General features: G+C 45.5%; 1 protein-coding gene across 7 annotated transcripts in view; it reads right to left on the reverse strand.

The window, feature by feature from the left end:
* Window positions 1-16,440, reverse strand: part of MYCBP2 (MYC binding protein 2) — a 477,832-nt gene that overhangs the window by 278,411 nt on the left and 182,981 nt on the right. For all 7 annotated transcript variants that reach the window (XM_067563270.1, XM_067563273.1, XM_067563271.1 and 4 more), the window contains 2 exons: window positions 13,378-13,503; window positions 13,156-13,283 (listed from right to left, as the gene is read on the reverse strand). In XM_067563270.1, the coding sequence (XP_067419371.1) occupies window positions 13,156-13,283; window positions 13,378-13,503 (254 nt within the window). The remainder of the gene's footprint in view (window positions 1-13,155; window positions 13,284-13,377; window positions 13,504-16,440) is intronic.

The following is a 16,440-nucleotide window of genomic DNA, read 5'->3' on the forward strand; positions in this document are numbered from 1 at the left end:
TTGCCAACTTGTCAGGTGGTCTTCCAGAGACCTACGTTATCCCATTAAACTGACACCATGTTCATATTCTGGTTGCCTCAGAGGCACCCCTCTGCCTGTTTACATAATACATTGCAGGTGTATTATATATAAGGATCAGTGTGATGGAATACTTGAAAGCTGGGAGGAATGTGTTGCAGGCTAACCTAACTGCCTTAAGTTCCAGGACATTTATATGGAGTCTTATGTCCTTCTGGGACAATATTTCATGCATTTAAAAGCAGTGCAGGATGAGCATCCCAACCTGTCCCTGGAGCAACTGTGACAGGTATCTTTGTAGGTACATGGGTGGAGAAGGGTATCACTTTTTGAATATTCTGGTCATATTTCCACCACTTTAGTGATAAGATATGAGCTGGGACTACAATGTGTGTATGCAGTTGACGTTTTCTAGGTTGATATACAAACCTCAGCGAGTCCCGACAACAGCTATAAGTGATGTCTGACTAGTAGTGTCACATAAGTGAAAATCAACACGTGGCCTAAAGGCTTGAGACAAATTTGTACGGTGGTTGATGGATATGACTGATTGGATAGAATGGAATTTCTCTTATGGGAGATGTGTATTTGCCAATTTGAAGGTGATTAAAGCTTTATGAATTCTACTGTCTGCGATGGCTGAAGAGACAATTTGTTGAAGTTTATCAGGCCCAGCTCTTTGAACAGACTGAGAATGGTCATCAGGGCTATGGTGATATCTTACTGATTCTGATCAGCCAATCATCTAAATAAACACAGATCCTTTGTTTCTTAGAGGTCAGCTATTGCAGCTAGACATAATACTCTTGGTGCTGTGGAAAGTGGCTGTACTTTATATTGACAATGATTGGGCCTTACTGTGAATCAGATACTTCCTGTGGATCAGATAGATTGAAACGTGGAAATATGCTTCTTGGAGGCTGAAAGCTATGAACTAGTATTGTGCCTGTAGAGAAGGGATGAAGAAGGTAGAACTGCCATCTTGAATCAGACAGAATACATCTTTTTTTCAGTTTCCTCAGGTTGAAGATAGGTTGAAGGAGCCCCTTTCTTCGTCACAATAAGGAAATAAGGGTACCTGAATTCCATAGGTACCTCCTCAATGGCTCTTGGGCAAAGCAAGGGGGCCACTTCTTTCAGCTGTCTCTTGTGAGAAGAATTCCTGAAGAGAATAGGGTTGAAGTAGAGACTGGAACAGCTCAAGTACCCACATGAGAGAACTTCTAATACCCATTTGTTGATTCAGGTATGACTCTTGACCTTCAGATCAAACCCGCTGTCTCAAATATGTTGTGGGGTGGCTGGTGGCTGTGACAGAAGGTGATTTCCTTCAAGATTCTGGGTTTCTTCCTTAGAGGACAATCACCTCTATAACATGCTATGACAGAGTAGGTGAGTGCTCTCAGTTTGGTCTAAGGATGGTATCTGAAAGGCTTCCATCTTGAGAACATGGTAAAAATGCCTATTAATCCAAAAGTAGTCCTAGAATCTTCTAATAATTGTAAGGCCTCAAAAGTGAGGTTGCTAAACAAGTCAGTTCCCTCAAAGGGTAAATCTTCTATGCTTTGTGCACATTTTTTGGGACACGTGAAGCCCTCCTCACTGTACCAGCTATGGCCACAGACCAAGCTGGAGTATCAGAACCATCCATAGCTGCTCACATAGGGGCCTTTGCCACTTGCTACTCTTCAGAGATTGGAGTTTTAATTCCTCTCTGGGCTTCTAGAGGAAGCTTGTTTATGATGGGGGATAGCTTGTCCCGTGTCAAAAAATTATAATTAATGTACAGCCCTTAGTAATTCACTATGTATAACAACATTAGTAATTCACTGTATGTAACTGGAGTAAAGTGCAGAGGTAAGCTTTCCTGCCAGAGATCCAAATTTTGGGGAAGGTTTAGCTCTGGAAGTAACCTTTAATGGGCCAAAATGTCTAATTATCTCCTGAACTTCAGAGACCACCAGAGATCCAAGGTCCGGATGTGTCCAGAACTGCTCAAAGTCTTTCTGTAATACTTGATATCTCTTCTCCACTTGGTTGCTAGTTGGGAAAAAGGTAGCAGAAGTCTTCCAGCAGGCTTTAGCTGACTCTAAAATGCCTTCATTTTAGGCATTGCTAACCCACCAAGAACAGGATACCAAATAATTTATGGGCCTTCTTTCTGATCATTGAGGTCTCAATCTCAATAATATATGCAATTTTCCAGACAATAACTCGTGAAAGGCTCTGAAATCATCCAGGGCTGGTACAGGGGCAGAAGAAACTATGTCATTAGGAGGAGATGACTGATCTTAGGGAGAAGTTGAAGGTTACTGATCTGGTAGTTTGGAACCTCTCTCTTCTTCATCCATTCTTCATCACTAAAACAAAAAGCTGCAGGAGGTCTTGAAACTGAAGCCACAGGAGAAAGAGAACTCCTACATTTTCACGATGATTAAAAAGGGGACCCGCTTCTGGAGAGTGGGTCCCAGTAAGTCCAGTATGGCCCAAGTGGAAAGTTGCATGATTCACTTTGACCAGGTTGGGCCACTGCCATCCATGTGCTGATAAGATAGGTCTCCTAAATGAGTGTTCTAGTTTGGAACCATCTCCTAATCATGGTGCGTGGGAGGTGAAGATTCCTGATTGGATAGGAGTGTGGGGGTGAGGTGGGGAGGGGGTGACATGGTGCAATTAGGAGAACAACCACAGTAAAAGATCTCCTGTAGTGGTGGTACTGATCTCTGAGGTGATATCAGTAGGAGAAGCTGAGATCTTTAAGATAGTGCCAGATGAAGTGCCCTCAGTACAGAAAGCGGTACTGCAGAGAAAGTAGCTTCCATCAGCCATAAATCATCAGGGACTATTAGTACCTCAATTGACAGTGCCAACTCCAATGTCAGTGCTGAGATTTTCAGCACTGAGGAATCTGTCCCAGTCACAGGTAGCCATGTAGTCTTGAGGCCCTTTGATGCAGAGTAAGAGATTGAAGCAGTATCACTTGCCCCTACATAATATGAGAGGGCATTGTGCTCAGTAGAGCTAGGCGAATTTTTTTGGAAAAATTGTTTATTTGCTAGAAAGTGCAGTTTTCATTGTTAATGAATTTACCCAAATTTGACCCGAATAGTATGGCCCAACCTTTTTTGGTAGGCGTGACAGATTCACAAGGGGACTTAGGGCACTATTCACAAAATGGCTGGATGAGCAGATTGAGGTGCTTCCCTTATAACCCTTATCCCAATGACTAGGGAAGTCGCCTGGATGGGGATTCAAGTCCCTGCACCATAAAATGCAAAGGAGGAGGCTTGAACCTGGGTCTCCTGCGTCCCAGATGAGTGCTCTAATGCCAGAGCTCAAGGTTATAAGGAAGGAAAGCAGCAACACCACCACCACCTCCTCCTTCTGCTCCAGCCATTTTGAGAATCTAGCCCTTGATTTTCTTTTACTTTTATTTTTAAAGTGTCCAGAAATTAAACGTTTCATTTCAGGATGAATCAAATTTAGGTCTTGTTGACGGCTTCAATTTGTTGAATTTTTTTTTGAATTTTTGGTTTCTGTTCTTCCTGAACCACAATTATTTAATTTTTTTTTAGAATTGCCTGCAAGGGAAAAAAATCAGTTATTCACACAGATCTAGTGCTCATTTCTTGGGAAGAAAGCAAAGAAAAAGAGCTCTTCTTAGGCCTCAACTTTTCCTTTCTTTAGGGAAGGCCACTATTGGGAACCATGGTGAGTCCAGTGCTGATACCTTTCCACAGTACAGTTCTGGTCTTCAAAGCCAGAGCAACCATTAGTACTTAGGTGATCCTTGGCTGCTATGCCTTCTGGCTTGTGCTATGCCTTCTGGCTTGTCAGATTTCTTACCACTATCTGTCTTGGGAGTCAAATCCCAGCTGACAGACTGGGACACAGAGGTTGATGCCGGTTCTTCTGGATGTGAACTTCCTCCCAAACTGCTCCTGAAGATGTAATTTCAGCCAAATATCCCTGAATTTTTATGAGCTTGAGGAGAATGATGGTCAAATGGAGCATCAGTCAGGCACATGGCTCTCACTGACAGAATAAACAATAGCTATGATCGGCTATAAGGGGAATGAAACAGTCACAAGACAAGCACAAGATTTAAAGCATGAAGGGTTTGAATCCACCACCAATGTGGTTTTGGCACAAAACAAGTTAATTTTTGTTTTCCTTCTTCTTAAGGGGAATAAATTTCAGATAACATTTTAAAAGAAAAATAAAGGGGGAACTTATAGGGAAATAACTCGATAGAAAATGTGCTAGGAAGTAACAAGCAGGCAATCGGGTCCCATCTACTGTCATGTACAGTAAGAGGCAACTGAGGGATGCTGGCAGGTGCTCTGCCCTTTATGCCATCAGTTGAGAAGCCTCAGACACGCAGGGCACAGATGCAACCCAAAAGACACTGTTGTTCAAAGATTGTGATCTCACCTGTATGAGGCACACAGATAAATACTCTAAGAATCACCATTGGTTCTTAAAGTGTAAGTCACTACACTAAGGTGTCATTAGAATGAAGAATTCTGTGTAAGAAATACAATATCATATAATCTCTTGAAGCCGTAAATAGTGAGAAGATAAGGAAAAGGCTATACAACAGCAGCAGTATACCCTTCCAAATGCAACTGTGCCTTAAAGCAAAATTTTACCAGGAACTGTTTTGTTTAATCACCTCAATGATGTAGAGACTCAAGTTCCAACAGTTTAACCTAACCTGGGACCACAAACACTATTTATTATGCACTAATCATAATGGTACTATAGTTGTTGCATAGAGTCACTGTGCGGTAGAATTGAGATTTTTTTGGACTGCCAATCATCTTACTAAGTTTGATTTCTTTTAAAATTGACTTTGAATTTCTTGGGTTAATAGTTCTTGGTTTTGTGATAATTACAACATCCTTCTAATGTTAATTACTCATACAGCTTTTCAACCTTAATTCCATTTTAATGTAGTTTCCATGTTGTCCAAGATCAAATGAGTGTTATTTGTTGCAATAAAAGACTGTACATAAATTTCATGTTAGCTCTAACTTGAATCTTTAAGTCCTTTTCATCATCAATCCATTCCAGTTCTTTAAGCAGAAATATTTTTTGTAATTTTCTGGGGTCCAAAATGCAATCCAGTCTGTTTCTACTGGCACAGTTTCAGTTTTCCCCTCTAGAAACATTATTAATGATCATAGCCTGAAAATTTCCCTGAATTGAGCCTCTTAATAATCCTACTTATTTGAAAGATGAAGAAGATTCCAGCAGCATAACTAGATAATTCACGGCATCTGAATGACATGCCACGACACAGAAAAACAAGGTTACTTACCAGTAACTGCTGTTCTTCGAGATGTGCTGCTCATGTCCATTCCATTATAGGTGTGTCCATGTCTCCGTGCACAGCTACCAGAACTTTTCCCCCCTTAACAGATTCTGTAGGGCCAGCTCTCGGCCCCCCTGGAGCCCTGCGCACATACCACAGTATATGAGGCGCTGCCGGCCCTACGCCCTCTCAGTCCCCTCTTTCTGCCAACTCCAGCAGCGGCGACGGTGGGTGGGTCAAGGAATTTACATGAGCAACACCTCTCGAAGAACAGAAGTTACTGGTAAGTAACCTTGTTTTCCTCTTCAAGTTCTTGCTCATGTCCATTCCATTATAGATGACTAACAAGCAATACCTTGGAGGTGGGTCGGAGTTACTGATGAGCTGCCCTCAGCACTGCTCTGCCAAATCCCGCGTCCTCTCTCACCTGCTGGATGATGGTGTAGTGGGATGTGAAGGTATGCACTGATGACCAGGTGGTGGCTCTGCAGATGTCTTGCACAGGCACTCTCTCCAGGAAGGCTGTAGATGAAGCTTGAGCTCTGGTTGAGTGCGCTGTGATGGTTCCCGGAAGCAGCACCTTTGCCTGCTCATAGCAGAACTTGATGCACAATGTTATCCATATGCTGGGTGGAGACAGAGGAGCCTTTAATCCAGTTGGCCACTGTGACAAAGAGCTGCGTCGATCTCCGGAACGCCTTTGTGTGCTCCATGTAGAAGGCCAGGGCCTATCTCACATCCAGCAAGCGCCACCTCCTCTCCTCCTCCGAACCATGAGGTTTGGGGAAAAAACACAGGGAGAAAAATATCCTGATTACAATTAAATTGGGAAACCACCTTGGGCAGAAAGGCCAGGTGTGGCCTCAAGTGAACCTTATCTTTATAACACACCATATAAGAGGGCTCCGAGGTCAGCACTCTAATTTCGGAGACCCTCCTTACAGAGGTAATGGCCACCAGGAAGGCCACCTTCCAGGAAAGCAGAAGCAGAGGGCATGAAGCCATGAGTCGCGAAAGGACCAGGTTGAGATCCCAGGGAGGCACCGGGTCACGGATCTGCAGATAGAGCCTCTCTACCTCCTTGAGGAACCTGACCAATGTTGGGTGGGAAAACAGCGATCTCCCCACTAGCAGCAGATGGAAGACCAAAATAGCTGCTAGGTAAACCTTCAATGAGGCCAGTGTCAGACCCTGGAGCTTTAGCTGGAGCAAATACTCCAGGATGACCTGTATAGGCAAGAGGCTGGGCGGGATACCTCGGGACTCCGCCCAACAGGTAAACGGTCTCCACTTAGCCCAATACACGACCTGCGTAGAAGGCTTCCTGCTACCAAGCAGGACTTGCTGGACTGCTCTGAGCAGGCTCTCTCTCCCTGTCAGCCACAGAGCCTCCACACCATGAAGTGCAGGGAGTCCAGGTCCAGGGGCAACAGGCGACCATGGTCCTTGAACCGGAGGTCGTGCTGTCTCAGGAGCACCAGAGGGGGGCAATCGAGAGGTCCAGCAGCATGCTGAACCAGTGCTATCACAGCCAGGCTGGAACAATCAAGATAACGTCAGCTCTGTCCCTCTTGAACTTTAGCAGGATCCTGAGCAGGAGGGGAATGGGCGGGAATGCGTACATGAGGCTCCCCGACCAGTCCAAGAGGAAGGCGTCGGAGATCAACCCGGTCTCTTGACCACAGAGATAGCAGAACTGTAGGCACTTTTCGCTCCAGACTGACGCGAACAGGTCCACCTGGGGAGAGCCCCACCTCTGGAAAATCATAGACGCCACTTCTGGGTGTAGTGACCAGTTGTGGTGGGGTAGAAATGACCTGCTGAGGCAGTCCACCCTGTCGTTCCTCACTCCCAGGAGGTGAGAGGTTATCATGTGGAAATCGTGCCGTACGGCAAAGTCCCACAGGCGGATAGGTTCTCTTCAGAGGACTGAGGAGTGGGCTCCCCCCTGCCTGTTGATGTAGTACATGGCTGCAGTGTTATCCGTCAGCACCTGTACCACCCACAAGGAAGCGGAGGAACATTTTGCATGCTAGGTGAATGGCCTGCAGTTCCTTCACACTGATGGGCAGGTGCCTCTCCTCTCTCAACCAGATCCCTTGAGTGCCGAGTTTGGCACGGATATGGGCCTCCCACCCTATATCCGAGGCATCCGATATTAGGGTAATCGAGGTCACTACTTCCTCAAATGGAACGCCCTTCAGCAGTGCCCGGGAGTCCTCCACCAGTCTAGGGAGGCTAGGACGGGTGGGGCAACTGTGACTACCCAATCTAGGGGTTGTCTGCTCGGGACATACACCGAGGCCAACCATGCCTGAAGCGGTGAGAGCTTCAGAAGAGCGAGTCTCACCACATAGGTCACATAGCGGCCTGCACCTAACAGCTGCGGACAATGCCTGGGTGTCGTCATGGGGCATTGGTGCAGAAGGGAGATAATGCAGACCACTGCCTCAAAGCTTGGTTGGGACAGGAAGGCTCTGGTCTGGGAAGCATCCAGGGTAGCACCAATGAACTCTGCGCTACTCTGGGTTTAACGTGGACTTGTGTTTGATTATCAACAGGCCCAGCCTGCAGCAAGTGGCGCAAGTGAGGGTCACACTCCTTTGCACTTAGGACCTGGACCTGCCCCTGATTAGCCAATCATCCAGGTATGGGAAAATTTGTACACCCTTTCGTCTCAGGTGCGCAGCCACTACCGCCATGCATTTGGTAAACACTCTCAGGGCTGAAGATAGGCTAAAGGGTAAGGCTGTGAACTGTTAGTTGGAGCCAGCCACCATGAAACAAAGGAAGCACCTGTGGTGGGGGAAGACAGATATGTGGAAATATGCATCCTTGAGATCGAAGGAGGCATACCAGTCTCCTGGATCCAGGGAAAGGATTATGGAAGCTAGGAAGACCATATGAAACTTGAATCTCTTGATATATTTGTTGAGATGACACAGGTCTAATATGGGCCTTAGACCCCCTTTCACCTTGAGAATGAGGAAGTACCTTGAGTAGAACCCTTTCCCCGCCATGCCCTGAGGGACCTTTTCCACCACTCCCAGGCTGAGGGTCTCCACTTCCTGTATGAGGAGTTGGTCGTGAGAGTGGTCCCTGAAGAGGGACAAAGGGGGAGGGTTGTTGGGGGGAAATGAGGCAAACTGGATGGCGTAGCCCACCAAAACTATACCAAGGACCCAGCGGTCCGAAGTAATTCTGGCCCACTCGGAGTGGAAGGGAGCTAAGCGGTTCAAAAAAGGGCAGGATGGATCCAGGAGAAAGGTTGGGGCGCCACCCTCAGGCTCCCCATCAAAAGTGCCTCCTTTGGTTGCCCGACCACCTGGAGGACCCCTGCTGGGGGGCTGATGAGTAACTCGGGGGCGGATTGCATCTCCTAGACCCCCTATTTCTTTCCTGTTGGGAACGGCAGAGGTTGGAACCTTTGCTGCTGCTGTGCCTGGGGATGTGACTGATGCCTAGAAGACTGGTGTGTAAAGGCTCAGGGAGTGAAACGTGGCCCTCGAGTCCTTCAGACCATGCAACTTAGCATCAGTCTGGTCGGAAAACAAAGCTGACCCATCAAAGGGAAGGACCTGGATGGACTGCTGAACCTCTTGGGACAGCCCAGAGGATTGGAGCCATGAGAATCTACGCATGCAAGTGGCGAAGGCTAAAGCCCTTCCTGCCGAGTCAGCCGCATCTGAAGACGCCTGGAGCACTGCTCTAGCTACCGTGGTATCCTCTTCCACGATTGTCTTAAACTCAAAGGCCTGGTCCTGGGGCAGGGCCTCAGCAAAGCACCTCAGCGAGTCCCACAGATTCAAATTATACCTGCCCAGGAGAGCCTACTGATTGGCCATGCTAAATAGTAGGCTTGCTGAAGAATATATTTTTCTCCCAAACAAGTCCAATTTCTTGTCCTTGTTTTTGGAAGTAGACCCCGGCTGCCCCTGCCTATCCCTCTGGTTGGCAACATCCACCACCAGTGTCCCAGGGAAGGGGTGAATAAACAGACACTCAAACCCTTTGGCCGGGATGTAATATTTCTTCTCAGCCGCCTTAGACGTCGGGGCCACCGAAGAAGGGGTTTGCCACAGGGACTTCACTATTCTGAGGACCCCTTCATGGATGGGGAGGGCTACTTGAGCTAGGGCAGCCCCTAGCACACTGAAAAGACTGTCCATAGCCTCTTTTAGTTCCTCCACCTGGTCCAGCCCCAAGTTGGTGGCAACCCTTTTGAGCAGCTCTTGGTGTGCCCTGAAATCATCCAGTGGTGCTGAGTGGTCTTGGGGGAGACTTTCGTCCAGTGAGGAGGAGGAGGAGGATTGAAGGGGTACAGCCAGAGGTGGTGCCCCTTCCTAAAGACTAGCAGTACCCACAGAAGTTCCCCTCCTGGGGGTCCAAATCATCGTCTGAGGGTGGGTGATAGACCTTCCCTGGTACCGGGGAAATTGACTGTAGCCCCGAAGACTTAACAGATTGGGTCCCGGCCTCACCTGGAAACCCCAGGGGTCCCAATAAGGCCATTGGGGAGGCCACTGCCCTTGAGGCCATCCAGGAGCTCGGACACCTTCTGTCGACGACTACCCCGCCAGGGAGGACCCCGAAGCAGTGTCAGTGAAGAATCTGAGGCCCTCGCCTTGCGGTACCAAGCCAGGAGGGAACGGTGTCCTGAGTCAGGGGTGCTCTGTCTTTCCAGAGAACGCCATCTCGACACCACCAACCTCGATGACGATGAGGGATGCCTTCGGTGCCGTGATCGGTGCCAGTGTCCAAAGTCGCGCTCCGAGGAGCTAGATGTACCGAAGCGTTGTCTCGGTACCGACGACTTTCGGTGCCGCTTGCCTCTTGGCCCCATGTTGGCTTTTGGCGACTGGGTTCAATGCTGCCTTGGGGCAGGCAAACTCCTCGGTACCAAGTCCATTTCCAGTTATCGATTTCTGTGCCGCCTCGGTGTGGGCGAACTCCTCGGTGCCGGGGAGCAGGAACAGCGGGAACCATTTGTGGAGTGCCATCTCCTGGCGTGAGCTGCTCCCGGTGCTGGGGATTGACACTGGCATCAGGAGGGAGACTCCACATCCTGTGTCGGTGCAGGTCGGTCCGATGACCCCAACCTGCAGCGACTACTAGGGGAGCAGCACTGCTCCACCCTAGGTGACCATCCAGCAGGAGATCTTCCTCCCGTAACGGGGATGTGCTCAGCCACTCAGGGGGACCCAACGCGGGTTTCCCCTGCGACATTAGCCCCTTCTCCCTCAGCGGAGGGCATGGCGTAGGCAGCATAGGCAAGGCCAACAAGGATCTTGCTGCCTGAAAGGCCTCCGGTGTCGATGGCGCTGGCAGGGACAGAGGGGCTACCCCACTCCCACAAGTTGGGGGATGCTCCCTGACTAGAGATGCTGGCTCCGGAGAGATGTCTCCACGGGCCAACCTCGGTGTGGCTCACTGCTCAACCCTGCCCCTTTCAATGGAGCGTGGGAATGTCCGCATTCCCTATGCTGCTTCCTCTTCTTCTTCTGCACTGGGGAAGCAGCGTGGTTCTGAGTCGCGGCCGATGCCGACGGTGCACTCTATACCGATCCCATGCTCAGTAATGAGACGGAGAGGGTCGGCTCAGAGGCCGGATGAAGCGCTGCCTCCATAAGCAAGGCTTTCAAATGGATTTCTCTGTCCTTTTGAGTCTTTGGTTTGAAAGCCTTGCAGATCTTACACTTGTCCTTACGGTGGGCTTCTCCAAGACTTCAGGCAGCTGTCATGGGGGTTGCTAAGTGGGAAAGCCTTCCTGCAGGAGGCACACGGTTTGAAACCCAGTGACCGAAGCATACCCTGGTCTCAGCTAAGTCCCAGCTGGGACTACCTGAAGTCTCTAACTACCACTGTTAACAGCTACTAAACTAAGCTATCTAACAATACAGTAACAGAAAAAACTAAGTTCAGAACAAAGGGAATTAGCACTTGCAAAGCAAGCAAGGATAGTTCCAGCAATGTCATGGGCGGAAAGAAGGAACTGAGGGGGCATAGGGCCAACAGCACCTCATATACTGCGGCATGTGCGCGGAGCTCCAGGGGGCGCCGGAGCCGGCCCTACAGGATCTGCTAAGGGGAAAAAAGTTCCAGTAGCCGTGCATGGAGGCATGCACACACCTATAATGAAATGGATATAAGCAAGCACTCAAAGAAGAACAGGTTTTAAGTATATTAGATATAGCGAACTTGTTCCTTTCCTTTCAACATCCTCTGAGATGTTTCTGAAATAAATATGAACCACAGGAATTAATAATTCAGCAGCATAAAAAACAGTGAATAACCAAAAAAATCGTATGTAGGTGAAATGTATTAACTTGGAAAATTATGACCATCTTGAAACATGGGTTGTATGAAGTTCCATTTGAGTAAACCCATAATATTGAGTAAAGTTTTGAGTAACTCAATAAAGACCCACAAAGTGGAGAAAACTGGTGTGTATCCTTTTTGGCTTCTCTATTATGTGTAAGTTCTTTTAAAAATCTTTTATTCCTATTTGTTTTTTCCCTTAGAAATATCAAGTTTTTTCTTCATGATACATTAATGATATCAGCAATTTCAATACTGATGTCAATGGGGCTACTCAGTGCATAAAGGTAGTCACAAGCATATCTCTAGATTCAGGGCCTAAGCTCATAATTTCTTGTCAGCACAGATGATATCTTCTGTGTGTGTCTGAATAGGGCCAGAGAAACTTGTAGGTCAGTAAAATACATTTTGATTACACTCAGTTCTTCTGTTATGACTGGGAAAGAGGACTGCTTTTTTTTTTTAAGCTATCACATTCCTCCTTCTTGAAACTTATTACTGCTGCTTCAATAAGGGACAAAAGGGTTCCAGAAAACTCTGGAAAACGTTTTGGAGAGCCTATGTTGTGTCCATTTTCACATAACCAAAAAAACCAGGAAGAATTACCATTAGAAAAATCACTTGACTTTACTGCACAGTTTAGCAATTAGATGTCTTATTTTAACTGAGTGCTGTCCTCAATAGCCTAATACTCAACAGAATTTTGCTTATAGATTTTTAGCATGTTTTAGTTAGACAGCAACCTATATAACCAAACCTATTATTCAGGTTTTAAGCTTTGCGGAACCTGATGCAAGCATTTTCAATAACAGTGCAGTGAGTTATTAGAAAAAAAATACAAAATAAGGGTCATCCGTCCCCAGCTGTAAGTATGAGAGCATGCTCTTGTTCAGCTTTAAACCTTTCTAGTAGCTCAATGCTATAACGTTTAAGAAAACAATATCACCCAAATATCACTTCTTCAGAAATACTATAATGAATTCTCCTTTCATCCCGAATGATACAAAAGCACTTCAATGAACAAAGTTTCTAATAACTTCAGCCATCATCAATGAAGAGCTTCAAAAGCTAACAGAAATGCTACTTAGAAATGTTGGACGAGTAGTAAAGAACACTGAGAAAAGTGAAACTGCAGGAATAATTTAGATAGGCTAACTGGTAATCACCTAATATGAATTTGGTCAGTACATTACCATCAACACCCCTATTCTTGAAAACGTTGCATGGGATTTTAAAGATGAGTGTTGAAGCTCTCAGTTCTACACCTCCCCCATACCACCATCATCATGAGACACTCAATCAATACTGCCTCAGAGAGGAGCCTGATTCATATTCTTCTGAGGGTCTTTCCATGTTTTTTGTTTGATGGATAGCCTTTACAGTTGTGCAACAAGGGACCTTCCACCCCATTAGTAAAAACATTAAAAATCCTATCAATCCTAAATTACATTTCTAAAGCCATGATCTTAAAACAGTATGTTTTGAAAAAGTTCATCTCTTACCTTTATTTTAGCAGTGTATTCACCTCTACCTCCAAAAAGGCCAAGACCACCAAGTAAAATGTCAGTATCGGCATAGAAACGGATAGCTTCCACTGAATGGGCTGAATAACCCCAACCTCCTCCATGACCTAAAAGGAACAAATCATTATAGATTTATATAAAACCAGATTTGTGGAATGGAAGTCCATTTATTTGTGCAGCAAAACAATACTGAGTACATACTTTCAAATCTGTTAACAACGCTATAATCTTCCTTGGAATAAACTTTCATTACTGCTTGAGTCTCCTCCTCTGTGTTTGCTACACCCATTTTTAAGTCCTGCATAGCAGCCAATGTGTCAAGACAACCTGAAAGAAAATAAAAAGTAATATTCAATTCTGTAACTGAAAACCATAATCAGTGGAACTATGATGAAAAGCGGAAAGCTCCTGAGAAGAAAAAGTGTCAGCAGCACCACCAACTAGCACCTCACATACATAAACATACTGTAGCAAAAAAATAGCAGAATACCTCCAATTATGAATACCTCCAATACCTATGCTTGGAGAAGTCACTATAGTAAAATATATGGCCTTACCACTGAAGGCAAATCTTTTTACATTTGCTCTCAATGAACTAAGAAATATTTGACTAAACCTGTTACATGGCCAATGGCATATAACCTCTCAGCAACAGGCTTACATACACATTATTCCTTTGGCTTCAGGTATGCTTTGTATACATAAGTGAAATGAAGAGCTAAAGCAGAAGCTTCTCACTTGACTTTCAGTCTCTACATACTATCCTATCAAATGGGCCAAAATTCAACAGTAAGATCAGGAGGAAAAACTACAAAAACAGAGTAGTTGTAGGAACTGGCATCCTAGCAAAACATAGCTTTATACACTTCTTAATCTATTTAGAAGAATCTTTGCTTAAAAATGGAGCTGGTCAGAATTTTTCTTGAAAATTTAAGTTTCACAGGAAAATGCTGATGTGCTAAAGTGAAATGTTCCAGATCAAAATCCACAGCTTCTAGGTGCACTTTCAGAGAAGAGACACACAACCCAAAATATATGACTTCACAAACAGAAGATAGCTCAAAACTGCTGACAACCCAGCATTTGATGGAGTCAAGTTCTTATTAGTGGCCAGGTGTAAAATGTTTTTGTCTATAACATTTCAAGGTAGATGCCTTTCCTTGAGTGAAGGAGAATTGGCAGCACACTGTAAACATGAAACAGTCTATACAGATTAGGAAAGTATCCTCCAAACTGTCAGATGATCTAGCATTTAGGTTCTGTAACTGATCTCCACTTTAGGATAAGTCGTCATGGGAAAGAGGAAGCAGGTAAGGATTTTCCTTGGTCAGCTCTAGGAACTCTAAATATCATTGCTGATGTGGCCATGTGGGAAGCTTGTGAAAATATTTTCCCTGTCAATCTGGTACAATAATCAAGGAGTCTCTTATTCTCTTGCCACAAATAGATCTGTCTTTGCATGGCCCATTAGTGAACGTTGTTATTACTTATCTAGTTTTAGGGACTGCTTGTACTGGTCTTGTATTCTTCTGCTTCGCAAGGGAACAGAATGTATGTATAAGTATGCATCCTACAAACAGAGCTGCAAACCAGTCAGCTTATGGCAGTGAAGGAATGAGATCCCCAAGTCATCCTGAACTTCAAGTTCTTGATTATCTTATTTGTTCAGGTTCCCCAAGCCTAGAATGGGTCTCGGACCTTCTACTTTCTTGGTGATGAGAAAACATCAAGTGTAAAATCCCTTTTCTTGGTATTTCAGAGGACTTATTCTATGGTTCCTTTGACAGGAGCACCTCAAATTCTTCCAGGAAGACCAGCTTAGGAAAAGCTTTTCTGAAGAGGGAGGGAAGGAGAATTGTGAGGAGACCTGGTGCCAAAATGGAAGGAATGTGTGTCAAGAATAGTCCCCAAGATCCAGCAACTAGAAATAATCACACATCGGGTGTTGTAAAAGCAGGATAGATGAGGACTGAGAAAGGAGTGAATGGAATGGAATTAGATGGGAAAGATAAATGCATTTATCTGTTGGGTGCACATCAAATCTGTTTCTTATAGATAGCTAAAGTGGTCTGAGTTGAAGAATTTGAGGATGCTTGCTCCTTTATTGCTGCTAAGGCCTTCTACGATAGGTAGGTCTTAAAAGGGATTGGAATCTCCTCTGTGAAGAGAATCACTGCAAAGTTAAGCCTGTCCCACCTGTGGAACGTGAAACTGGGTAAGGATAGTAAATGTCTCTGGAAAAAGGTCACGGGTAAGAAAGATAACAAAATCTAGCAGGGACCCTAGTGAACTTCATTTTCTATAGCACCTTGTTAGTTGTGTGACTGTAGAGCTCCTGGTCTACAGATAAGGCCTCGAATCTCCCCTGGATTTTTAAAGTATTCCCTCAGGAACAGAGCCACTAGCTCCTCCTGGAGCCACAGAACTGATATTTATGTTAGACACATCACAGACCACTTCAAGTGCATGCTTGGCTATAGTACAATCCTCACCCACAAGGAAATTAGTTGCCTATTTTCTCAAGTCTGGGGCTGAACCTAGGACAGAGTTCAGGGTTTCCCAGACTATATAGGAATACCTGTCTATTATAGTTTGGCAACTTTCTGCTCTCATGCCTAGGGAGCCTGAAGAATAAAACCTGCATCCGAAGTCATCCAAATCTTCTGCCTTCCCTGGATTCGGATGCTGAATAAAGAGAATTGAGCCTTTTAATTCATTCTGGGCTCCCACAAAGTAATTGGGGACAGGATGTTACCCCCCAAAATGGAACTCCTCAGACAGAATGGGAGTACATATAGTGTGTTCTACTACAGACCTGTGAGGTGGAAGTCTGATTCAACCACAAATTCTGGTTAAGGGGAATAGTGATTTTTTCCTCAGCCTAGGTCTGTGAGATGCCAACAAAAGATCTGTTGACTCCACTGTGAAAGTACCTTTTCCAGTTGTAAGGTGCTTTAGGCTCTTCATGTGAAATCGATAAACTGTTCGAAAACATCAGGTCATGACATGGCAGTAAATCCTATGTTTTCATCGGTTAAAGTGATATCTACAATACACCCACACCAGGACATTTGTTGGTATCCTAAGGGGCATCCTCTTCCAAAATATCCCAAATCGTAGTCATCCACTAGTGGAAGTATCAGGTCTCTGAAAGGGATAGCAAGCCGAAATGGTATAATCTGTAGGTGCCAGAACAGTCAGTGCTGGTGTCAACAGTTGTGGTGCTTTAACTAGAGCCAGAAGTGGGGACATCTCCCCAGACTG

This window comes from Emydura macquarii, unplaced genomic scaffold (assembly GCF_026122565.2).
Source record: "Emydura macquarii macquarii isolate MOO-44397 ecotype Brisbane River unplaced genomic scaffold, CSIRO-AGI_Emac_v2 contig_2473, whole genome shotgun sequence".
Taxonomy (NCBI): Eukaryota; Metazoa; Chordata; order Testudines; family Chelidae; genus Emydura; species Emydura macquarii.